General features: G+C 39.9%; 1 protein-coding gene across 3 annotated transcripts in view; it reads right to left on the reverse strand.

The window, feature by feature from the left end:
* Positions 1-27750, reverse strand: part of tfg (trafficking from ER to golgi regulator) — an 83389-nt gene that overhangs the window by 8082 nt on the left and 47557 nt on the right. For 2 of the 3 annotated variants that reach the window (XM_055644988.1, XM_055644989.1), the window contains 2 exons: positions 20436-20603; positions 9055-9189 (listed from right to left, as the gene is read on the reverse strand). In XM_055644988.1, the coding sequence (XP_055500963.1) occupies positions 9055-9189; positions 20436-20603 (303 nt within the window). The remainder of the gene's footprint in view (positions 1-9054; positions 9190-20435; positions 20604-27750) is intronic. The other variant, XM_055644990.1, reaches the window with a different exon arrangement.

Here is a 27750-nt window from a genome sequence, read left to right on the forward strand (position 1 = left end):
AGATCCTGCTCTGGTTAGGCTTGCCGAAAAGCAACATCTTGCATTATCAAACAATCAACTATTCCTCTTCCTGCCTGCCCAACCAATCAACATCCTGTTGCAAGTTCTGACAACCATCTTCTATCTACAATACCATCTACTCTGCCAACTTACTAATGATACCTTTTAAATTCTTAAACATTGATATAGTCGACAAACAGCAATGGCCCAGCATCGAACCCTGATGCACACCACTAGTCACATGTCTCCAGTCCGAAAAACAACTTTCCACCATCACCCTCTGCCTCCTTCCATGAAGCTTATTTTCTATCCAGACAGCCAGCTCCACATAGATCTCATATGATCTAACCTTCCGGAGCAGCCTACCATGTGGAAACTTGTCAAATGTCTTGCTGAAATCTGTATGTATAACGCCTGCAGCTCTGCCTTAATAACCCTATAATTAATTGGTGATTGTGCTACTTGACAGGATAATCAAAGACACGCAATATAACACTGCTCATAATTGAAAGCAGACTGACTGGGTGGTAATTAGCCAAATTGGAATTATCCTGCTTTTTGCAAACACGTTATACCTCAACAATATTCCACATCATCAGATGGCTGGTACTATTGCAATCACACTGGAATAACTTGGCTGGAAACGGAATTTGTTTTGTAGCAGCCAGACCTCAGATCTGCAGCTGGGATGCTGTGTAGTATCGATGTTATCCAGTGTATTCAGCTGCTTCTCGATATCATGTGCTGTAATTAGAATTGACTCAGTACTAGTTTCTGCGAGAGTGGGGAATCTCAGAAGGAAGATGAATCAGATGATGAATCATCTACGCTGTACTTCTGGCTAAACATGGCTGTGAATGCTTCAGCCTGGTCTTTAGTACTCACATGCTAGGCTCTGCCATCACTGAGGAAGGGGATGTTCTTGGGACTTCATCTTCCTCGTTTTAGCAGTCCCTAGTCTTAACCACAATCAGTTATCTCTACCATGGAGTAAATAATTTTTTTAATCCAAATGCAACGTTAAATATCTGATGCTGAATTTGTAGATATTTGCATATTACAAATCTTTTATATTCCCCCTTCCTGGAATATACACAATAATCAAATGACATGTAAACATGATGAGCTTCCAATTTTAATATTAACAATAATTTCATAAAACAATTTAAAATTACAAAATGTGATTTAGGATGCCAAGAGTCTGTACAAAGTGATAAACTGCTGAAAGACCAGTGTCTTCCCTTGACACAAGCAGTCCTAATCACATTGTGCCTTACCTTATATCCTTTCAATTCAATTCTCTTGAATCTCTTGTACAATCTAATCTCAACGATTTATATTGTCAATTTACACAGGTAAATCATATTACATCACTATCCTATTTTATTTACACTACCTTCTTTATCACTGGTCTCTTGATTTCTTAAATGCTGGAGGCGATATTTTATCTACTTTCTCAGATTCTTTGTTTGAGCATAATACTGCACAGAGTAATGCAACTACCCATTATCCATATTTTTCAACACAAGGTGGTATAATTAACAAACTGAAAATCTGTATTTCAATCTATATATCCTGCTCTTCCATTTCACCAGGCTCTCTTCCGTGCTGCTGTTATTTCATCCTTCTGGAAACTGCACCAATAAATATTGATTTTTATTTTTAGCTCAGTTCTCTATCCATATGGTCTCGCAAACTACACCCTCTAGCAAAAAAACAATGTGCTGGAGAAACTCAGCGGGTCAGACAACAACTGCAGAGGAATTAACATTTTGAGCCGGGATCCTTCTATATAGGTACATTAGAAATTTGTAATGTTACTTATAATGTTACTTGTAAAGAATCTGTGGAATTCTCTGCCACAGAAGGTAGTTGAGGCCAGTTGATTGGCTATATTTAAGAGGGAGTTAGATGTGGCCCTTGTAGCTAAAGGCATCAGGGGGTACGGAGAGAAGGCAGGTACAGGATACTGTTGGATGATCAGCCATGATCATATTGAATGGCGGTGCAGGCTTGAAGGGCTGAATGGCCTACTCCTGCACCTATTTTCTATGTTTCTATGTTTACTTATACCTAGTTTGGAATGCATTTTAACCACTGTTATACACAGTTCAAGTTACATTTATTGTCACATGCACCAAGTGGTACAGTGAGACTTGAGTTACCATACAGCCATATGAATAAAAACAACAAAAGTGGACCCAGAATTAAATGCAATAAGACAGAACATTCCATTTTGCTACAATTTTAGCCAATCCTCTTCCATTTTAGATTAATGTGAATCTTATTTACTGAGTCATGTTTCTTTACCAATGCGTCTTACTTAGTTTTTAGCCACATTAAATCTCATCTTTCATTGTTTTAAGATGTCCCATTGTTATTTAATCCCACCTTTCATAATCCCTTCGCCCATCACAATGTTTTATATTACCAGAAGGTAGCAGATATCTAGTGTATTTATCTGTACTATGTGAACGCAAACAAGGCTATTTTCCTTCATGTGAGTTTACTGCATGCAAATTGCGTGTATCATATCCTATAGTAAACTCCAGAAACATATAAATCTAAAGTACATCGGAATGTCAGTGATTATTAATTTATAGAAATGTAAATATTACTTTTTCTAAAAAAAAACATTATCTATGGTTGAAACAATATTGCTGCACACATCTGTGCCTCGTCAACTGTTTCCATTGGGCAACATTGCCAGAACGTCAGACTACAGCAGCTAGGCAATGGGATGCAGGAAACATCTCAAACACTATCAGGACAAAATTGCTTCCAAAGTATCCAAAATTATTTGTAACAAGAAACAGTCGCCCATCTGTTGTCAAGTGTTCAATAGTTCCATTCAAATTTCCAAACTTCCCAAATGGACAACACGTTTGCACACATTTGGTGTGTAATTATTTCTTAAAAGGAAATAAAATTAGTTCCAAGACTTTCCTCCGATTTATTTTTCATTTAGCATTGTCTGAAACTTATTTAGAAAAGCTGGAAAGCGAACTTCTATAATGGGATTTCTGACAAATTCAGGGAGATTGGATACACTTTAAAAGATTGGTTCAATGTACCAAGCTGTTAATGTGGTATCATACTGTTGTTTGAGAAGATACTTTAGAACTTCATAATAAACTAGATCGAGGGGAACCCGTTGGGTCCCGTCCCCACAAAGCGCGGTTGCGAGGGGGGGGGGGGGGGGGGGGGGGGGCGTCGTCACACACACACTAACCACCCCCCACACACAGGGGGAGGGAGGGGTGTGTGGGGAGGGAGAGGGAGGTGGGAGGGGGGGGGAGAGGAAGAGAGAGAGGAGGAGGGGGAGAGGAAGGGAGAGAGAGAGAGAGAGAGAGGGGGAGAGGATAGATAGATAGATAGCCTTTTATTGTCATTCAGACCGAAGTCTGAACGAAATTGCAGCAGTCATACATATAATACCATACAATAAAACAACAATAAACACATATTAACATCCACCAGTGAGTCCACCCAGCATCTCCTCACTGTGATGGAGGCAAAAGTCTTTGGTCTGCAGTCTCTTCCCTCCTCTTCTCCCTCTGCGCTGGGGCGATACCCCCCCCCCCCCCCCCCCCCGGGCGATGTTAAGAACAGTCCCGCGGCTCAAACACCGCGGCCCGGGGTGGTTGAAGCTGCCGCCCAGCAGTCCTGCAGACGCAGCCGCTGGCCCGCGGCCGAACCCCGGACTCAGGAAGGGAGAGAAAGAGGGGGAGAGGAAGTGCGAGAGTGAGAGGGGGAGAGGAATGGAGAGAGAGAGGGGGAGAGGAAGGGAGAGAGGAGGAGGAAGGGAGAGAGGGGGAGAGGGAGAGAGGGGGAGAGAGGCAGGGGGGGAGGAGCAGTATAGGAGTGGTTTGCAGCGGGAGGGAGGGGGTGTGGGAGGAGCGTGACTTCACTCGCTGCGCAGGCTGCGAGGAGAAAGTTCCCTCTAAAGCTCTCACTAAAGCGATCTCTATAATACTAAAACTCTTCTTACTGTTTATGTTTGTGCCGAGGATGTGTCAATCTGTTTTCCCTATCTTCTTCCAAACGTTAGGTCACAACCTTCCCATTTTCACATTTCCTACTCACATTTTTCTCGTCGTTGTGATAAACATCTTCCCGTCACATACCCACCTAAATTTCCGATGATATTAATCCTTTAAATTTAAAAAACAGCCCCAAAAACTCATCCATTTCGGGAAAAACACCCGAGTTACATTGCAATGCACTCGCAAGGCAGGACTGGACATTCCGGGAGGGAGGGGCATTCCAGCGCTCGTGCAGTGGTTGCCGGCGCCCGACACTTTGTGGCGAGGGTGGTGCCACGGACCCTGGCTGGAGCCGAGCCTGGTGCTCGAGCTGGAGTGAGAGCCGAGCCCGTGGATTGGGATGGGGCTGTAACCGGGGCCGAGAAAGAAGCTGCCGCTGGAACCAAGGACGAGCCTGGGTCCGGGGTAAGGGACGAGCCCGGAGATGAAGTCGGGGCCTGTAGTGGAGCCAGGCAGCGGGCGAGCTGATGGCTGGAATCTACAACCAGGGCCAGGCCGAGTACGAGAACCAGGCAGAGTTCCAGGCCTGGCGCTGCTCTATGACCTGGGTTGGTTCTGGGGCAGGGAATGGGAGGGGAGAAGGATGAGGAAAATGAGGAGATGGGAGATCGGGTGGGGAGGTGGGTGGTAGAGGGAGATGGGGGGGCTGTGTGTGGAGGGAGATGGGGAGGGGCAGATGAGAGTGATGCCTCATACCTATCTACCTTCACACCCACCCTCTCCACCCCCCCCCCCCTCTACCCTCCTCCCTCTCTACCCTACCTCCCTCTCCACCCCCCTGCCCCCCCCTCTCTATCTCTACAAATTTACTAACCAACCCGTTTACGTTTATGTCCAATTCATTTATATAAATCACAATCAGAAGTTCCAGAGATCCCTGCGGAACTCCACTGGTCACAGACTTCCAGATTGAATAGTGTCCTTCAAATCACAACCCCTGTCTTCTATCAGTGAGACAGTTCTGAATCCATATAGCCAAGTCACTGTTAATCCCATCCATTTTACTCTTCTAGATCAGTCAACCATGAGGGGTTTAGCAAATGTCTTATCATCCATGTAGAAAACATCCATCGCCCTACCCTCATCAATCTACTTCGTCACCTCAAAAAATGCAATCAAGTTAGCAAGACCTGCTGTGTACAAAGCAATGCTGACTGTCAGTAATTAACCCATTATCTTCCAAAGGGAGTAAATCCGTTCCTGAAGAATCCACTACAATAGCTTCTCTACCACTGACATGAGGCTCACTGGTCTATAATTCCCTGGATTCTCTCTACTTCCCTTCTTAATTTGTGTGATTAGTACAGGTGTTATAGGTTATGGGGAGAAGACAGGAGAATGGGGTTAGGAGGGAGAGATAGATCAGCCATGATTGAATGGTGGAGTAGACTTGAAGGGCCGAATGGCCTAATTCTACTCCTATCACATGACATGACCTTAACGAAGGAACATTAGCCACTCTCCAGTATTTCATCTGTGGCTGGAGAAGACGTAAAGATCCTGGTTAATGCTCCTGCAATCTCCTCTCTTGCCTCTCTCAATAACCAGGAAAAATCCCGTCAGGTCCTGGGTATTTATCCTCCATAAGGCTCAAGTGCCCCAACACCACCTCCTTCCTTATCTCAAACTGCCCTTGCATATTAGTATTTTTCACGATGATCATCTAAATTTACAACCTTTTGGTCATCCAAAAGTTCCCTGACTTTGCCATCCTAAGCTGCTGCCTAATAACAATGTAGTTTGCCTTACACCAATGTAATAGCTTCCAGCAATTTCCAGCCTTCTCTCTATTCAAAACAATCTTAAAATTTATGATGTTGCGATCATTATCTCTAACATGCTCTTCCACTGAAACACCAGTTACCTGGCCAGGCTCATTTCCCAACGCAAGGTCCAGTATGTTCTCTTCTCAGGTTGGACTATCCACATATTGTTTCAAGCAATCCTCTTGCATAAACCTCTCAAATTCTGCCTCATCTGAATATTTTTGCATTGAACAGGTCACAGTCAATATTGGGGACGTTAAAATCACGCACTAAAACAACATTGTTGCTTTGGCATCTTTCAGTAATCTGCCTATGTATTTATTCCTCTATCTCCCACTTGCAATAAGCTCTACCCAATATTGCCTTAGTGGATGAACCCTCCAATATGTCCTCTCCGAGTGCCAACATCTCCCTGATTAGAAGAGCAACTCCTCCATCTCTTTTGTCTCCCTCTCGATCATGTCTGGAACATCAAAACCCTGGAACATTGAGTTGCCAGTCGTGGTCCTCTATGTAACCTCTCTGCAATGGCCACAACATCACAGTCTCAGGCACTGACCCAGGCTCTACGTACATCTGATTTCTCCACAATAATCCTTGCATTGAAATAAACACATTTCAACCCATCAAAATCACCATTTTCCTTCGCCTCTCCCAGCCTGTCCTTTCTTTGAGACTTACTGGTCCTAACCTCTACCTTCCCATCACTCCTTCCAATTTCTGACCTACTACACTGGTTCCCCCACCTCTCTCCATCTCCAGTTTAAATCCTCCCAGTGGTACTAGCAAACCTCCCTGCAAGGATATTGATCCCCCTCCAGATAGAACATAATTAATTTTACAAGATGGAACTAAAGTAATTAAAACCAAAACATGTTTAAAATAGACGTGTGTTGTAAACTTTTGTGTGGAAATAAATCCTATTCGCCTGTCATTGTCTATTCTCTATTGGTCCAAGAATGCCACAAACTACAAATTTTAGTGGGTGGATTTTTGTTAAATGCCAAATATATAAATGTGTTTACCAAGCTGTCTCATCTATGAAAAACTACACCGATGCATTGCAAATTAAATACTTTTATTGTTCTGCTTTGGTTTACATTTTAACTCATTAAGATTATTTTTAAAATCTGCTATGAAAAATGAATATAAAGATCTTTATCAAAATATTAGTCTCCCAATTTAATTCATAGGATAAAAGTTTACAAACCTTTTCTATAATACCAACTAATTATAATGCCAGTATTCCAATTGTATATTTGCTTGTTTATACCAGATGGCCAACAATGTATATGCTCCTGATGACCTTTTATAGCAGGTTCTTTTCCAATAAGTCTATTAAAGGTTTGGTATTGCACCATTTCACCAACCCCTATGCTTTGACAAACTTCCAATGCCAGATGCCATATTTATGTTTTCCTGGTGGACCCTTTCATTCTGAATCATAGATCATCAAGAATGTATTTGTTCTATCAGAGACATATGACAATAAAACACTCTTGACTCTTGATCATGCAATTTTCTTGCCCTTGACACATGCCACCTGCTGTGTAAATCTCATCCTTTTCTCAGATACCACCATTTAAAATTGCAAAAAAAGTAATCTCTCCCCAAAAAAACAAATTCACAATTCTCGTAATCCTCTCCCCAGTTCTGGAGCATGTTGTATATTCCCCAAATCCATGTTTTATTTGTTTGGAACTCCACATGTGAAGCTTTATTCACATTAACAACTTTACCACAGGAGTGAAACAATCAAAGCTTGAAACTGGGACTGATCATTGTTATCACCGCTATTATTAGTTTGGAACATTGGAAAACCTTGCCAAACGAAGCTTGAAGCCTATGTCCTCAACTAGTCAAGATTTGAGAAAGGGATCCAAGGCAAAGGAGAGAGTTTGTGATCAAGTGAGTTTCTGGCACTCATTGCAAATTTTTAAGTCAACAAATGGAAGAGTTACTGGTAGTAATTTATAGAACTGTAGACCAAACTTTGGCAACTGTTTTGTTGAATACTCATGCTTGGTCTGCCAAGGCCTACTGGATCTCCTGGTTGCTAACCACTTGAACTACCATTCCCATTCCCATACTTACCTTTCTGTCCCGGGCCACATCCATGGCCAGAGTGAGGAACAGTACCTCATATTTCACTTGGGTATCTTACAACCCAGTGGTATGAACGTTGAATTTAGCAATTGTTGTTAATTTCTACAAACATCCCCCCCATCTCCACCAGAAGTCCGTTATCCAGTTCCACAGTTCACAACAATGTATCACCCTTTGACACACCATCTCTAGTGAACAATCAGTCTATCAGGGAACTCCTTGCCTGAGTTCATCTGTTGCCAGCCCTGATTTGTCTCAGTTCTTTTCTCGCTTTCAATACTTCTTTTTCCAACAATCAGTCTACAGAGGGTCCCAACCCAGAATGTCAGCTTTCCATTTTCTCTCGAGATGCTGCCTGACTCCAGTTACTCCAGCATTTTGCGTCTATCCAAAGAGTTGATTGTTGATTCAGAAAGGGAAACACTGAGGATCCATGAACCTGCCTTCATCAACAAGATAGTAGTGGAGAGAGTCAACAGTTACAAGTTCCTGGGTATGCATATTTCTGAAGATCTGTCTTGGAACCAGCTCATTGATGTATCATACAGCAAGTGCATCAACATGTCTACTTCCAAAGGAGATTGAGGAGAATCAATATCTCAACGATTACGGGAGATACTGTGGATATGCTGTGGGTATATGGTAAAGAGTGCACTGACCAGCTGCATCACAGCCTGGGTTAGCAACTCGAGCCGTAGTGTCATCAGCCGCTGTGTCGCATACAGAATACGGAAGTTATCAGGACAAAAAAAAAACGCCTCTGGGCCAGATGATTTCGGGTTACGGGCCAGATCCGGCCCGTGGGCCGTAGGTTGTGGACCCCTGATCTAGGTCATATTAAATAAGGTCATGTCAATTGAAGTTTTATCATCTTGTGCTTTTGCCCCGTTTACCTCAAAAAAATGAAAGCTGGATGAATAAATTCTAAGCATGGCTGAAAAGGCAGAAATTCTTAGGATTAATTCTTCTACCATGGCTTGATGGTGTTTTCTTATCTGCTTTCTCATATATAAAAGCATTTTGTTTATGAAATTCAAATTTGAATGCACAGGTCAAATAATTTGAAAATGTTCAAGGCTTTGTGGAGTCATTTTGTAGCAATCGAGATTTTGTTGGAAAGAGATTGGACAATTTACCTTCCATCTGGCCAGCCTGAGGTTGAACTGCTGTATAGGACTGCTGTGGAGCTCCAGGCTGATGAGCAGCAGATGAAGAAGAGGCAATACTGTCTGGTGTTCCTGATCTTTCATCAATCGGTGCAGTTGGAGGACCTGAAATACATTGGATAAAATATATTCATTACCAGTACAGTAATCAGCAATTCAGGCAGCATTTAAAACACAAATGCACCTATCAATGTATTTTAAAAATACATACAAAATAAATACACTACACATACAACTTGGAAACTGGGCTAAACTATCTGCCTACAAAACCTCCCTTACCTGTACCCCCTATCATTTATCAGGCTTTGCGCTGCCCCTCCCCTCTTCCAGCTGTCTCCTTACCCCCTCACTGCAATTAGTCTGAAGGGTCCCAACCTGAATCATCACCTATTCATATACTTCAGAGATGCTGCCTAATCCTCTGAGTTATTCCAGCACTGTGTCTCGTTTTGTAAACCAGCATCTGCACTTCCTTGCATCTCCTTAACTAAATGCCCTTTGTACAGATAAATAAATCTGATCATATTTACCTACATTTCCATATCTCTTGTCCAATTTCTGCCTGCTCAATCATAATGATACATTCAATGTTTGAAGAAATGAGAATGAATGCCTTGAGAAAAGCATTGTGCCGTTCTGGGCTTATTTAGAATATTAGTCAATACACTGTAGAACATGCCTTGTAGTATATTAGTTGGCATGCAACAGAAAAAGTTATATCTCAGGTAATAAGTTTTGATCTTACAGACACCTTACTTTTGCTATCACTTTGATTCATTATGTCAATTCTATTCCTCCACATTCCTCTAAACAACTGTACTTGGGTTTGATGGTTTTGCCCGTCCCAGAAAAAAAAATCACGTTTCAATAGAATTTGCAATTAATCAGTGAATACTACATGAACATTTTATATATCCACTTTTACATATCTAACTGCACCCACAAAGTTCAACTTATGTTAATTCCAGGCCTTATGCCACTAAATAGCATGCCAACAATAGTTATGCTTCATGGTTGGTGATTTTGTTATTCACTCTCTTCTGATATTATCACTCCAATCGGGTTTCAATCTGAGGCCCAGTACAAATAAATGCATTTGGTCAAATCAAACCCTATGTCTATGTCAAAAAAAAACCTATCACTGCATGGTTACAATTTTTTTTTTTTTGTTTAATAATATTTTTATTAGAAGCATATATATATCATAATCAAAACACATTTTGTTTATCAATTACATATTGTTAATAGATGGGATTCCAGCTATCAAAGTAGTAGGGGGTCCTCATTTATCAATTGCATATTAACACTGTTTCTATTTGTTTATTTTTTTTTATAGATAGGAAGAAAGGATGAAAAAAAAACGATAAAAAATAGAATCAATTACCAGTAATACAACTTTGGAGATAGGTCCGTAGATTATAAAACATAACTATTCATCTAATCCCGAGTTCAAGCTTCAGTCAGGCCTCCGTGCCGGGCCAATTTACCCTTTCAAAAAATCAATAAATGGAGACCATATTCTAGCAAATAATTCTTGTTTGTTAATTAAGCCAACTCTAGTTCTTTCCAAATGCAAGGTCTCCGACATCTCCATAATCCACATTTTAATTGTGGGGGTTGTTGGATTTTTCCAAAATTTTAATATTAATCTTTTTCCCAATTATACTATAATCAAGGAAGTTTATTTGGCTTGTTGTAAGGTTTAGGCTTTGTTCTGATATTCCTAATATTATTAGTTTTGAGTCGGGATCCAATTGGGTATTAACAACTTCAGAAATGATTCTAAAAATATTCGGGCAGAGATTTTTGATTTTTGTACAATTTACAAAAGTATGAGTTAGCCTCTGAGTATTGACATTTATCACAGATAGGGGAGATGTGTGGGAAAATTATATTTAATTTTGTTTTAGAGTAATGCAGCCTATGTAGTACTTTAATTTGTATTAAAGAGCATCTGGCATTTAACGACCATTGATGTATATGTTGTAGACTTTCGTCCCAAATATCTTTCATTATAGGTTGGTCTAATTCATTTTCCCATGCTTGTCTATATAATTCCGTCGACGGGACCTCACTATCTAAAAGAGTATTACAAATGTGAGATATTAATTTATCTGTATTAGGATGTTTATTCAAACATTCATCAAGAGTCTCTGGCTCTCTAGTTCTGTATTCTTGTGTATGTGATTTAACATAATCTCAAAGTTGTAGATATCTAAAAAAGTTATTTGAGTGTAGTCCATAATTCTGTTGTAACTCCTGAAATGAAAGAAAAAAACCTTTCCTATAAAGATGTCCCACCTTTTTAATTCCATAATTTTTCCATTGTATAAAACCTTTATCCAACCCAGAAGGTTTAAATGAAGGGTTATTTACAATGGGAAGAAAGAGTGATGAATTATCCAATTTTAAAGTATTTTTTAATTGTTTCCAAATTCAAATACCACTATATATTATAGGGTTTTCACTATAGGTTTTTTAATTCTGTTTTGTGGGAGCTAACAGAATCGAGCCAATTTCAAAAGGCAAACAGTCTTCCTTTTCCATCTTTAACCAGTCTGGTTGCTGATCCATATCTTCCAACCAGAAGTTCATATTTTTAATATTAACTGCCCAGAAGTAAAACAAAAAATTGGTAAAGCTAATCCTCCATTCGTCTTGGTTTTACATAATTTTTTTTAACTTATTCTATGATTTTTATAATCCCAAATAAAACTTGTGACAATAGAATCAACTTAAAAAAAATAATTTGGGGGGATATATATCGGGATTGATTGAAAGAGATGCAGTAATTGCGGAAGAAAGATCATTTTTATAGCATTAATTCTACCAAACATTGAAGTTACAATTTGCTGCTTTGCCACTGCTGATAATGCCAACCTCATAAATATCTCACCATTGACCACCTGGATCATGCTCTACTGGTAATAATTTACCCATTTGATCTTAACCATAGAATCATCTGCAATGGCATCTCATCTCCTATCTGTGCCATTAACTGATGCCCATTAGTTTTCCCCTATATTTAATCTACATGCTATCACTTGATAATATCATCTCAAAAATGCCAGATTTAATAGATATGCTGATGTCACCCAGCTCAAATTCCCTCTAACGATCTTCATTCTTTATTTGCTAAATCTGACGATGAATCATGATAAATGCACAAAAGAAATCCCACGATTAAGGGCATATCTTTGCACAAAATAATCATTAAACCTTCAGGAAAATTCACAGCTTCAAAACCTTTGAAGAATTAATATAAATTAGTATAATTAGTTCATTCTTTTCTTAAAATAAAATTCTGTATTATTTCAAGGTACGTCAGAATGGAAACCTTAATATTATTTAACATTTAAAATTTATCTTCCCTTAGAAAAAACAAGTGATTGTGATTTGTTTCAAGTTTTTAACAGATTATTTCCATACATTTTTTTCTGAAATAGAGTTTATCTATGATGTAGCATCACTAATTAATTTTAAATAAATTGAAATTGAGGCCATAATTTCTCCATATTGTAAATAGTTAATAGATTCTTTATTTCTCAGAAACAAGAGCCAAACCCTTGGGATATATATATATATATATATAATATATGAATAATTCTGAATATCATTTTAAATGTTACTGGATTCATCTCTCCTCACTCCAGCAAATGCATGACATCTTTCTTAAAAATCTGGAATTTCTTGCTACAGCTATATATTCAAAATTTTAATGTATCCTGTTCAATTTGGAATATTTTCAACAACATCACACACCATTTCATTTTACACACCATCAAACTTTTCTAAATCTAGCCATTTTTTCATTAGATTTCCCGTGGATAATAAGCGAGTTCGGTATTCCGACTGCACATGCCCAGGTCAAAGGTCACTATACATGAACATTGCTGGAAAGCAGTGGAGCTGTGTACATATACACCTTCATTTCTTCTGTTTTTTCCAGCTTTGATTCTGCTAGGTAAGAAAATACTGCTTTCAAACTATGAATTAGTTGTATTTATTGTTCCTATGTTAAAAGCTAAGTTTGCTTTATGCTTTGGTGAGTGAGCGAGATCGTGCTCGTCCGTGGTCGAGGTCGGGCATGAGTCTCCGGTGCTGCGGGCGCTGTTGAGTTGCTGCTGGGCTGTCCCTTTCCCCTCCTGGGTGTCCTGTCCCTGTCCGGGGACAGCCAGGGGCGGCCGGAGGTTTCGGGCCGGGCTTGCAGCTGGCGCACAGAGAAGGCAGATGAGTTGCTGCAGCGCTTGTGTGTATCCCCCTTCATGGCTGGAGCTCGGCTTTCGCCGGCACCGAGGGATTGGCTGGCGGCCGCTATCGGTCCACGGCCCATCGGGGAGCGGGTTCATCAGGAGTTGCAGTGGGGTTGGGCTGGAGTTGGCGCTTCTTCTCCGCACTGGTTGTGGGCCTGGGGCCGCTGGTGTCGTCGGTCCAGGGCTGTCGGTTGGCCCGGCGGGACAGGCAGAATTGAGCTGGGGTTGGAGCTTCTCTGCGCTGGCTGTGGGCCTGGGGCCGCTGGTGTTGTCGGTCCGGGGCTGTCGGTTGAGCTGGGGTTGGAGCTTCTCTGGCGGGACAGCTGAATTTGAGCTGTGGTTGGCGCTTCTTCTTCTGGGGTATTTGGTATCGTCAGTCCCCGCGGGGTCACCCTGGACATCTCCGGCCGCCCCCCTAGGCAGGGATGGGACACTTGGGGGGGGGGGGGGGGGGGGGGGGCGAGCAGTCCAGTGGCAGTTCGGCAGCGCTCGCGGCGCTGGGGACCCGGGTTCGATCCTGGCTGTGGATGAGGCGCGCACTCCCGTCTTCCACTCGCATCTGCCCCCTCTCTCTCGCTGTTACACCCCGCTCTCTGTTCCTGTCTCTGTTCCTATTCCTTTGGGGGGAGGGGGGGATGAGGAGTTCAGAGGAGGCGGAAGTTCATTTTCCAAATGTACTTGTTTCATTTTAAATGCATTTCGTTGTCTCTGTACTGTACACTGACAATGACAATTAAATTGAATCTGAAGTTGACCATGTTGGGAGTCTCTATGGAATCGAGAATTTCATTACTCATTTGTATTCATAGATGAGGCTGAAGAATTCCATTGCCTTGAAATTAGCAGAATAGTGAAATTCGACTCAGAAACTATCATTGTGTTCCAATCTAAATGTTCCTATAATGTGATCACACGCATCCCCGTTCCTCAGATTAAATATATTTTTACACATAAATTATGAATAAAGATAAGAATTTCTACAGTTTCTTCAGACAGTGCTTTGTTCGCTTTTTCTTTATGGTGAATGACCTTTGACAAATCCCATGATCCCTTGTGTGTTTCAGAATACCAAACTTGTTTATTACATCACTGAACCAGCACAAGGTCAAATATTCAACCTCTATTCTGGTGATTAGCTAGTAAGCCAGGACAATATAGTTAGCAAAATAAGCACTGCTTATTCTGTTCAGAAGTTTAATCTTATTCACAGCATTCAGATAGCTACATGTTGAAAGTATAAAAGTCCATTCAAATTTCCTTTGCATTAAGTCACCAGCTAATACTCCAGCAATAATATTTTCACCCTGCTGAATTAATAAATAGCCAAAAATGCAAACATCATCACCCCAAGAAAAGAAAACTGTTGCAAATAATACATTGCAATATAGCGCAATACAACATGCACTGCTGAAGCAAAGATAGGAATTGTTGGAAACCCTCACTGAACAACATCTGTGAAGAAAAAAGAGGAATTAAATGTTTTGTGTGTAAGCTGAATCCAAATGTTCTCTGCACAGGTGCTACTTGTGCTGCTATTTCCAGAATATTCTGTTATTCTTTTGCATTCCCAGCATCTGCGTTTTTTGCTTTTGTTCATACACAGCTGAAGTTCTGTTGTTCAGACATAATTACTCAACTGACATCATATCAGGTCCCTTGAGCCACTGCGGACAATAACTTCACGTCAAGAGATGTCATACCAAAGGATGTTACATTTTTCGGCAAAAAACTGACATAGTGAATTATTCGTTCTCTTCTCCAGATCCCCCTCTTTGTTTTTTATGGAATTGGATTCCAGTGAATCACAATTTTAGTAGATTTCCAATGCTTCTCCTTAAATGCCATATGTTCATTTGCAAGCTTGTTCGTAAAATGTTGATCACATCCTCTATTTTAGAGCAAAGGGTGGCGGCAGGGAGCGTTTGCAAGTCAAGGCTAATCGTCATTAGTGTGCCAAGAAATTGCATAACAATTTTACTAATTATGCTATACATAAAATATGATGATTATTTGTGCAAAGACCAAGTTCATGTCAAATATGTCAGGATTACATCAATCTTTAACGTAATTTATCTTGTCCAAACCTAATTTCTCAACTATAATAGTTATGTGTTATTTTCCTTGCCCATTTCTACAGTAACCACCTCTATATTTCATCTACAGAGGAATATTAAAGGCATGCCAAAGGCAGCACAAGGCTTGTCGTTTCTGTGATTCTCATTATTCCCTTTTTCCAACAACAGAAAAATGTATATTAATTTCCAGTCATCTATCCCAAATCCGAAGAGCTGTGAAAGGTTATGGTCAGTCCCCCTGCCATTTCCTTCTGTGCAAGAAAATCTAATGATACACCCACCCAGTCTTGGTAACTTACCCATGGAAGTGCAACCACCTGTTCTAACTCCTCCAAGCTATCAATTGTTAATGTACGGTAAAATTCAGAAAATTTACTATCCCAATCGATAAGCATCTGACACATTGGGTAATGTTTCCCCACGCTCCTATTAAATTCACTGGGGCCCTGTTTCTGATACTCACTTTACACTCACCCATCCTCTTTAAACTTATTGGGTTCACTGGAAAAAGTTCAGCAAATCTTTAGCAAAGTAAAATCATAATGCATCAAAGTCTAAAAATCTGGCTCAACCCAATTGTCAATCTGGCTCACCTCTCCAGCAGAATCTCACATATGTTCAGTCAATAAAACTGTTCATAGTTTTCTTTCCATCACAAAAATTTGCCATTACAAGACAATTTCAATTGTTTGTTTAATTTAAGCATCATAACTAACACATGCAACATTTTCAGTTACTTATGTGATACATTTCACTTAGGGCCATGAGTGCTAGTCGTCTCTGGATGATATCCGAAAAAACATAACTGAATTCCGAGTTAGATTGATATTTAAAAAACAACTTAAAAAGGGACTAAATAGCATTGGTAGAATGCCTAATTCTTTTGTATGCATGTGACTATCAACCAAAATTCACAATATCCCTCATTATTCCCACTACCTCGATTACATATTCCCCCTGTTTGTTGAAGGACCCAATTCCATTCTCCAATATTTAGTCTTCTTCACATTTGTTCTGACGATACCACCCTCTACTAATGTTCTTCTGATATGTCTTTATATCTTCCATTTGGCAAGGGTGCAACCACTTCCATTTCATATACCATTTACAGTGCCCTCCATAATGTTTGTGCCAAAGACCCAGAATTGATTTATTTGCGTCTGTATTCCACAATTTGAGATTTGTAATAGAAACAAATCACGCGTGGTTAAAGTGCACATTGTCAGATTTTAATAAAAGTCATTTTTGTACATATTGGTTTCACCATGTAGAAATTATACAAAGTCCCCCCATTTCAGGGCACCATAATGTTTTGGACACATTGCTTCACGGGTGTTTGTAATTGCTCAGGTGTTTCATTGTCCTATCTGGGACACATGACAATAAACTCTCTTGAATCTCGAATCTTGAATTGCCTCTTTAATGCAGGTATAAGAGAGCTCTCAGCACCTGGTCTTCCCTCCAGTCTTTCCATCACCTTTGGAAACTTTTACTGCTGTTTATCAACATGAGGACAAAAGTTGTGCCAATGAAAGTCAAAGAAGCCATAATGAGACTGAGAAACAAGAATAAAACTGTTAGAGACATCAGCCAAACCTTAGGCTTACCAAAATCAAATGTTTGGAACCTCATTAAGAAAAAAGAGAGCACTGGCGAGCTTACTAATCACAAAGGGACTGGCAGGCCAAGGAAGACCTCCACAGCTGATGACAGAAGAATTCTCTCTATAATAAAGAGAAATCCCCAAACACCTGTCCGATATATCAGAAACACTATTCAGGAGTCAGGTGTGGATTTGTCAATGACCACTGTCTGCAGAAGACTTTATGAACAGAAATACAGAGGCTACACTGCAAGATGCAAATCACTGGTTAGCCGCAAAAATAGGATGGACAAGTTACAGTTTGCCAAGAAGTACTTAAAAGAGCAATCACAGTTCTGGAAAAAAGGTCTTGTGAACATATGTGATGTAGATGAACTTATATCAGAGTAATGACAAGAGCAAAGTATGGAGGAGAGAAGGAACTGTTCATGATCCAAAGCATACCACCTCATCTGTGAAACACGGTGGCAGGGGTGTTATGGCCTGGGCATGTATGGCTGCTGAATGAACTAGCTCACTTATCTTCATTGATGATACAACTGTTGATGGTAGTAGCATAAAGAATTCTGAAGTGTATAGACACATCCTCACTGCTCAAGTTCAAACAAATGCCTCAAAACTAATTGGCCGGCGGTTCATTCTACAGCAAGATAATGATCTCAAACATACTGCTAAAGAAACAAAGGAGTTTCTCAAAGCTAAAAAATGTTCAATTCTTGAGTGGCCAAGTCAATCACCCGATCTGAACCCAATTGAGCATGTCTTTCATATGCTGAAGAAAAAACTGAAGGGGACTAGTCCCCAAAATAAGCATAAGCTAAAGGTGGCTGCAATACAGACCTGGCAGAGCATCATCAGAGAAGACACCCAGCAACTGGTGATGTCCATGAATCAGACTTCAGTCATTGCATGCAAAGGATATGCAACAAAATACTAAACATGACTACTTTCATTTTCATGACATTGCTGTGTCCCAAACATTATGATGCCCTGAAATGAAGGGACTATGTATAAACACTGCTTTAATATTTACATGGTGAAACCAAAATGTATAAAAATGGCCTTTGTTAAAATCTGACAATGGGTACTTTAATCACATGTGATTTTTTTCTATTACAAATCTCAAATTGTGGAGGAAAGAGGCAAATAAATAAATTATGGGTCTATGTCCCAAACATTATGGAAGGCACTGTATGTGCACACCATCTCCTTTCTTCCAGAACCACAACGGTGATCCCTTATCTTTACCATCATCGCAGCAGTCTCTATGATCAACAGATCTCCCTATGACATGTCCAACATGAAACCACCACATCTTCTCTTGCTCTCCATTTTTCAGCATTCCCAAGTGACTATTTCCTGACACAATGATTCACCCAACCATCACAATGAACATCTATTCCTGCATGGATATTTCCTTCCTATGATGGAATGCCTAGTCTTTTACTACTTGTCTTTCTACCACAACATTTATCAAAGTACTTTTTACGGATGTACTAAGTTTGCCCGCGCTATTTTAAAATTTGTATACTGCATTCACGTTTCGCAATGCAATCTCCTCTACACAGGGAGACCACAAGCTGAACAAATGATCCAAAGTTTCCAGATGTCTGTAATTTTAAATCCCTATTGTACTCCTGCTACATCCATCCCCGTGTACACAGAGATCTTGCGCTCCAAGTCCATATCTACCTGATAGTGGCAAAGAAAGTAGATACAATAGTAAAGAATGCCTATGGATATTGGCTGCAACCTTCCCTCCATTGATGAACTGCACACTGCAAGGGCCAGGAAGCGAGCGGGCAAGATAATCTCTGACCCTGGCCACAAATTCTTTAAATCACTTCCCTCTGGAAGGCAACTCCGGATTGTCAAAGCTGCCATAGCCATACATAAAAACAGTTTTTATCCGCGAGTAGTTGCTCTACTCAACGGCCCAAAATCTGTAGCCTCCCTTTGATCTGTTATTTTGTTGGTTCACATGCTTGATCAATGGTGTTTTATCATTAATGTTTTATTATTATTAATGTTTAGTGTTTTCTGAGTCATTCGCAACTGTCACTGTATGTCATGTTGTTACTTGTGGGCAGAGCACCAAGGAAAATTCCTTGTATACGAATACTTGGCCAATAAGCTTACTTACGTACTTACTTACTTATTCTTGCATTCATTGGTCTGGAAATTGAGTATAAGAGTCAGGAAGTCATATTGCAGCTTTCTAAAACATTGGTTAGGCACATTTGGAGTATTATGTGCTGGGTGTCCCTGCACAGGAATGAAGTGGAGGGTTTGGAGAGGATGCAGAATAGGTTTACAAGAGTGCTGCCCGGATTAGAGGATTTTAGCTCAGAGAAGTGATTGGACAAACTTGTGTAGAACACAAAGTGCTGGAATAACACAGCTGGTCATGCAACATCTCTGGACGATACTGATAAACGAGGTTTAGAATTGGGACCTTTCTTCAGACTCCTTGAAACATCGCCTATCCATGAGCTCCAAATATGCTGCCTGACCAGCTGGGTAACTCGAGCATTATGTTCTAGGCAAGATTCAAGCATTAGCAGGTCCTTGCGTCTACATTGGACAAACTTGTCAGTCTAGAACATGATGCCAGGATTAGTGGTGGAAGTAGATCTGATAGTGGCATTTTAAAAGCTTTTATAGGCACATAAGATAAGCAGAAGCAGTTTAACTTGGCATCATCGTCGCCACAAAAACTATGAGCCAAAGTGACCGTTCCTGTGTCCGACTGTTCTATGTTCTATCTCTACATCTGCATACTCTGAGCTCTACCTTCAGACCCCAAAACTATTTCAATAAAATTCAATCTTGGCTTGGAGATGAGCAACACACCTTCAAACAAGACATAATACGTTTTTCGAGCCTGAATAATGCATTCAAGTTTCAGAAATTGAGGATTTCCGATTTCTATCATTTTACTTCTCATTTTGAGCAATGATACTATTTTTCAATTTTACACCTCATTTTTAACAATTTGTTTCTTCACTTGCCCCATTACTCTTAACAAATTTCCATCACTATTTTATAATTCAACTTTTCCTGCATTCTAACCCTATCACACATATCCATTTTGTTCTCTCCTTCTATTTCTCTGCATTTTAAAACCTCTTATCAAATGGTGAAAGTCATTGACCGAAACATTAACTCTCTCTCTCTCTAAATGGATGTTGGCTGATCTGTATTTCCAGCAAGTTCTATTATTTCAGGTTTTCAGCATCTGCAGTGTTTTGCTGTTATATTCTCCAATCTCTTTAAACTTAATTTTGGGAATAGTTTTTGTGTGATTCGAACTATTTGCATTCGCTGGCTTTGGGCATTATCAGAACTACAACTGCAGAAACTCTTTAATTTAAACGTTTCTTTTTCATCACTGTCATAAGTCTGATTCAAGTAACCTACCAGAAACCTGGTCTTCAGTCAGGCCAAATGATGACAATACATTCTTGTTGATTTCATCTTGATTTTTTAAGGGATCAAAGGCAGACATACTGGCAGCACTAACAGGAACAGGCTGCTTAATTGTGGAGTCTGGTGCCACAGGCTTTCCATCCCTTCCATCAACAGCATCTGTAATAAAGGACAAAACTAAAAACATGTCTTGGCTATTTATTAAAGTACAGATATCTAAATATATCAGGACCATGGCCAGCTTCTTTTGCAGCTTTTGTTAATAACTGCAACCTTTTACAAACCAAACATAATCAGTAATGATTTGGTGGGAAAAGGAAAAGAGATTGCTTAAAAGTTGTGGGTATGTAGCTACACATTCAACTTCAGTTGGGTACATCTGTACACTGTTGGATGCCAAATCCCAATCTTAAACTAGACATGTAGTTGTATTGATATGCTATGTCTACATTATTATCAACAGGTAAGATTCTATTTGGAGAAACAATGGAAATCATCCAGTGACCTGTTATACAAGCCCAGAAGATCAGGCCATTCAAGCCTACCCTGCCATTTAATACGATTGTAGCTGCAATTTCTAACATAAATTTCGACATGCCTCAGATATAAATAACTGGCCCCTTACCTTATAGTTATGCCCCTTATTTGAGATTCTACCACTTGTGAAAACATCCCAACCTCGACCCTGTCAAGCCCCCTTCAGATCTTGAGTAAAACGTGAAGAGCTGAAGTAACATAGCAGGTCAAGCAGCATCTGAGGAAGGAAGTATTAAGCAATGTTTCGTGTCTGCACCTTTCTTCAGACTAACAGATTAAAGAAGGATCCCGACTGAAATTTTGACTACAGATGTTGCCTGAACAACTTAGTTACTCAAGATTCCAGCATCTGTAGTTTCTTGTGTCCTACTCCAGTATTTGTGTGTTTGAATAAGGTCACCGCTCATTCTTCTCAATTCCAAATAAAAGATCTGCACTATTGCATCTGTCTACCTTTTGTTGGGCACACAGGCGTGCTATGAAGAATTAGATAACAGAATTCCCTGGATCCACACATTTTGCAATTCTGATGACTTATACAGAAATATGATCCCAATGTCAAAGTCACTTTATTGTAAAATTGGAAACAAAGCAAACAGTGTCAGTCTAGCTTGTGCAAACTAAAATACAAGTAATCAAGGTAAGCTCTGAAGAAGGGTCCTGACCAAAAACATCACCTATCCATGTTCTCCAGAGACCCTGGTGTCCTTTTCTTTAAATCACTATCTGCAGTTCCTTGTTTTGACCAAGTAAGCTCTGCCTTCCTTCAGAGAGTGGACAAAAATAACCACGGTGAACTAAACATTTTCCGGATTAGATTGCTCAGAGTGCTGTACTTCAACTTTATGCACTAACCCCAACCAACTTATTTGCCGGTAATATTTGTTTGTCAGGAGACCAAGGATCCACCTATATATGCAACATGTCTCAATCTCACAAGATAACCAATTTTGAGGCCATAAAATAATTAAATTACTTCAAGAATTTAGCAGCTTGCGCATGGATATAATCCATGTGCACTAAAGTGACCCCGACTAAAACATACAGTGCCCTCCATAATGTTAGGACAAAGACCCATCATTTATATATTTGCCTCTGTACTCCACAATTTGAAATTTGTAATAGAAATAAATTACATGTGGTTAGAGTGCACATTGTCATATTTTAATAAAGGCCTTTATTATACATTTTGGTTACACCATGTAGAATTTACAGCAGTGTTTATACATAATCCCCCATTTTAGGGCACCATAATGTTTGGGACACAGTAATGGCATGTAAATTAAAGTGGATATGTTTAGTATTTTGTTGCACATCCTTTGCATGCAATGGCTGCTTGAAGTCTGCGATTCATAGACATCACCAGTTGCTGGGAGTCTTTTCTGGTGCTGCTCTGCCAGGCCTGTATTGCAGTCATCTTTAGCTTCTCTCCTCCTCGTCTCATCTGTCCACAAGACCTTTTTTTCCAGAACTGTGGTTGCTCTTTTAAGTACTTTTTGACAAACTGTAACCTGGCCATCCTATTTTTGCGGCTAACCAGTGGTTCGCATCTTGCAGTGTAACCTCTGTATTTCTGTTCATAAAGTCTTCTGCGGACAGTGTTCATTGACAAATCCACACCCGACTGCTGAAGAATGTTTCTGATCTGTCGGACAGGTGTTTGGGGATTTTTCTTTATTATAGAGAGAATTCTTCTGTCATTAGCTGTGGGGATCTTCCTTTGCATGCCAGTCCCTTTGTGATTAGTAAGCTCACCAGTGCTCTCTTTCTTCTTAATGATGTTCCAAACAGTTGATTTTTGTAAGCCTAAGGTTTGGCTGATGTCTCTAACAATGATTCTTGTTTCTCAGTCAAATAACGGCTGTTTTAACTTTCATTGGCACAACTTTGGTCCTCATGTTGATAAACAGCAATAAAAGTTTCCAAATGTGATGGAAAGATTGAGAGGAAGAGGAAAAACTAGGTGCTGAGAGCTCTCTTATACCTGCATTAAGGCGGCATTTAAACACACCTGAGCAATTATAAAAACTTGTGAAGCCATGTGTCCCAAACATGATGGTGCCCTGAAATGGGGGTGAGGGACTATGTATAAACACTGCTGTAATTCCCACATGGTGAAGCCAAAAAGTATAACAAATCCCCTTTATTAAAGTCTGATACTGTGTAGTTTAACCACATGTGATGTATTACAAATCTCAAATTGTGGAGTACTGAGGCAAATAAATAAATGGTGAGTCTTTGTCCCAAACATTATGGAGGTCACTGTATGCTATTGGATACATTTATCCAACTGACTAAATTGCAATCCTTAAAAAAAAACATGGCAATAACACATAACCATCTCTTTCCATGGAATAACTCTATTATTTTCTTTACAGTACATGCAGCCATCAAACAAATCTTTTACTAAAAGTACAAGGCTGTACTATGCTTTCTAAAACAGTCTATAACAACAAAACATGATTCAAATCTAGTTTTATAAGCATGCAATTAGCGTTCCAGAGCCCGAAAGTTACATCAAGACTGACAGGCACATCCGTTCTTGCCAAGGTAAATCTTCGCCAAGTTCCTGAGGCAACAATGTGCAAACATTTTTTAAAAGATTAAATGAATACTATTTTATAGAATTAAGCGGAGCATACAGCACACAAAGAGGCTATTCTTAGCAGCAATTATATTTTACTCAAGCCTCGTTTCATTTTTCCTCATCTAACTCAATTAGTATAATCTCTTATTCAACCACTCCTTCATTTATCCATCTAGCTTCTCCTTAAATATAGAACATGGAACGGTATAGTGGCGACACAAGGTACTGCAGATGTTGGAATCTTGAATAATAAACCAAATTGCTGGAAATCTCAGCGGGTTAGGCAGTATCTGTGGGGGAAATGGACAAGCACCATTTCAGGTCGGTACCCTTTATCAGTCTGAAAAATCATCTCAACCTGAAACGTCGCCTGTCCATTTCCCTCCACAGGTGACGTCCGTCCCACTGAGTTTTTCAGCAGTTTGTTTTTTTGCTACAGAACAGTACCGCACAGCATAGGAAAGGCATTTTGACTAACAAAATCTGTGCTTAAGATGATGTTGATTTAACTGTATATATGCCAGGACATGATTTGCATCCCTCCATTCCCTACTTGTTCATGTGCCTGTTTAAATTCCTCTTAAACACTCATATCATATCTGTTTCTACCACTCCTCCTTGCAGTATGTTCCAGACAACTATCGCTCTGTAAAAGAAAACGAGTCATAAATCTCCTTTAAATTTTCCCCTTCTCGTATTAAAGCTCCACCTTCTAGTATTTTAGATTTCCACCCTGAGAAGAATATCTACCCTGTCTGTGTCTCTCATCATTTTATATACTTCTACCTCTTCTGCATTCACTCCAAAGCCTCCACGTCCTTCTGGAGATGTCTTAATCGGAACCGTACACAATATTCCAAATGGGGCCTAACCAGATTATATACAGTGCCCTCCACAATATTTGGGACAGAGACCTGTCTTTTATTTATTTGCCTCTGTATTCCTCAATTATTCCACAATTTGAGATTTGTGATAGAAAATATCTCATGTGGTTAAAGTGCACATTGTCCGATTTTGTTAAAGGCCATTCTTATACATTTTGGTTTCACCATGTAGAAATTACAGCTGTGTTTATACATAGTCCCCCATTTGGATCACATTGCTTCACTGGAGTTTGTAATTGTTCAGGTGTGTTTAATTGCAGGTATAAGAGCTCTCAGCACCTAGTCTTTCTTCCAGTCTTTCCATCACCTTTGGAAACTGTTATTCCTGCTTATCAACATGAGGAGCAAAGTGGTGCAAATGAAAGTCAAAGAACCTATTATTAGACTGAGAAAAAAAAACTATTAGGGACATCAGCTTACCAAAATCAACTATTTGGAACATCGTTAAGAAGAAAGAGAGCACTGGTGAGCTTACTAATCGTAAATGGACTCGTAGGCCAAGGAAGACCTCCACAGCTGATGGCAGAAGAATTCTCTCTTATAATAAAGAAAAATCCCCAAACATCTGTCCGACAGATCAGAAACTCTCTTCAGGAGTCAGGTGTGGATTTGTCAATGACCACTGTCCGCAGAAGACTTCAAGAACAGAAATACAGAGGCTATACTGCAAGATGCAAACCATTGGTTAGCCACAAAAATAGGATGGCGGGGTTACAGTTTGCCAAGAAGTAATTAAAAGAACAACCACTGTTCTGAAAAAAGGTCTTGTGGACAGATGAGACGAAGATTAACTTATATCAGAGTGATGACAAGAGCAAAGTATGGAGGAGAGAAGGAACTGCTCATGATCCAAAGCATACCACCTCACCTGTGAAACACGGTTGTGGGGGTGTTATGGCCTGGGCATGTATCGCCGCTGAAGGTACTGGCTCACTTATCTTCATTGATGATACAACTGCTGATGGTTGTAGCATAGTGAATTCTGAAGTGTATGGACACATCCTATCTGGTCAAGTTCAAACAAATGCCTCAAAACTCATTGGCCGGCAGTTCATTGATCAGACAATGATCCCAAACATACTGCTAAAGCAACAAAGAAGTTTTTCAAAGGTAAAAAATGGTCAATTCTGGGTGGCCAAGTCAATTACCCGATCTGAAACCAATTGATCATCACTTTTATATGCTGAAAAGAAAACTGAAGGGGACAAACCCCCAAAACAAGCATAAACTAAAGATGGCTGCAACACAGGCCTGGCCGAGCGTCACCAGAGAAGACACCCAGCAACCATGATATACTAAGCATGACTACTTTCATCTACGTGACATTGCTGTGTCCCAAACATTATGGTGCCCTGAAATGGGGTGAACTCTGTATAAACACTGCTGTAATTTCTGCATGATGAAACCAAAATGTGTTAAAATGGCCTTTATTAATATCTGACAATGTGCACATTGAACCACATGTGATTTTTTCTATTACAAATCTCAAATTGTGGAGTAGAGGCAAATAAATAAATGATGGGTCTGTGTCCATAACATTATGGAGGGCACTGTAACTGCAACATGACTACCTGACCTTTACCTTGCCGATGAAGACAAACATACCTAAAGAAAGTATGCCTCCTTAATTACCCTTCCACTTGTGTTACCACTTTCAGGGAGCTATGGACTGGCAACCTAGATCCTTATTTACATCAATGTCCCAAGGATCCTGACAATTATTGTACAATGCCATTTAATACATACTTGCAACGATTTGCCTCAACTCCACATTCGTCTCATTCTCTAGCTCTAAATGTTTCTTACATTATTTCTTTAAAACTGTCTTATATGATCAACCCCCACAAAAGGCTTCAAGGAAAACAAAGAAAATGATTGAGGAAAACAAAGAAAATTAATTTGATTAATTTTAATCACAATTTGGAATTTTCTTAGTACAATACCAAGTAATCCACAATTATTAATCGACATGATTAATTTTCATTAAAAAATGTTGGGAACAAGAGAAACACAGTTAACTTTTTAGGTTACAGAAATGTTGAGGGAACCCAGCCAGTCAAGCAGCATTTGGGAAAAGAGAAACTAGTCAATGTTCGGGTCAGCAGATCATATCTAGGGTCAGTATCTAGCATCTGAGGTCTTATTTGTTTTCCATAACATTTTAGTTGGAAGACCGTTCATCAGAACTGGCAAAGACATAAAACAAGCTTGTCTGAAGTTGCAGAGCGGAGGGGAAGAATGCACAGGACAAAGAAGGTATTGTTCACATAGTAAGGCCAGGATTGCCGTTGGAATAAAAGAGGCAAATTATGTGGACATAAATCTTGTCAGGACCAGAGCTGCAGTAAGAAAAAATCAATCCACTGGGGATGCTGGAAATCATAGATAAAATAAGATGATGCTGGAAACACTCATAGGGCGGGCAGCATGAGTGGAAAGAGAAATTGAGTTAACTTTTCATGTCATAGATCAACCCGACAACTTAAAATTATCTTCATCCAGAAATGCTAACTGGTATTCTTTCCTCAGATGCTGCCTGACCTGCAAAATGTCTCCAGCATTTTTTGTTTTTATTTCAGACTTCCAGCAAATGCCAACGTTTTGCTTTTCATTGACTTGATTTTCACTCAGTGTTCAAAATAGTTTTTACAAGAATTTACAAGAAGCAGCTACATTGCACATTTTCAAGAAATGGTTTAACCATATGGAGATACGGTACAGTTAATGTAAACATATAGTCATTCGTTTTTATTAGCCTGAAAGAACAAAAATATTGGTGTACAAATTAAGGTTGATATAGGCATCATGTGGGATGTCCTTGGAAATGCACCATGCAATTAAACCCCCAAATCTTGCTCCCACAGACACCCATACATTGCCTTTCAGGAAGGCAAATTTACATACAGGAGATACCCACCAATGTTAAAAATCTGTGAAAATTCTCAATAGTGATTTACCAAGCATTTCAAGACATAGATGGTGGGAAGTTATAATACAGTTCTACAAGATATTGGTGAGGCTACATTTAGAGTGTCGTGTTTAGTTTTGGTCACCCTTTTATAGGAAGGATGTTGTTAAGCTGGAAAGGATGCAGAGAAGATTTACAAGGATGTTGTCAGGGCTCGAGGGCCTGAGCTACAGGGAGAGGTTGAGCAAGCTAGGGTAGGTACAGGGATAGGATGGGTTAAGAGGGATATGGGCCAAATGCTGCCAGGTGGGACTGGTGTAGATGCGGCATGTTGGTCAATGTGCACCAGTCGGGCCGAAGAGCCTGTTTCCACACTTTATGACTATGACA

This window comes from Leucoraja erinacea, chromosome 13 (assembly GCF_028641065.1).
Source record: "Leucoraja erinacea ecotype New England chromosome 13, Leri_hhj_1, whole genome shotgun sequence".
Classification (NCBI taxonomy): Eukaryota; Metazoa; Chordata; class Chondrichthyes; order Rajiformes; family Rajidae; genus Leucoraja; species Leucoraja erinaceus.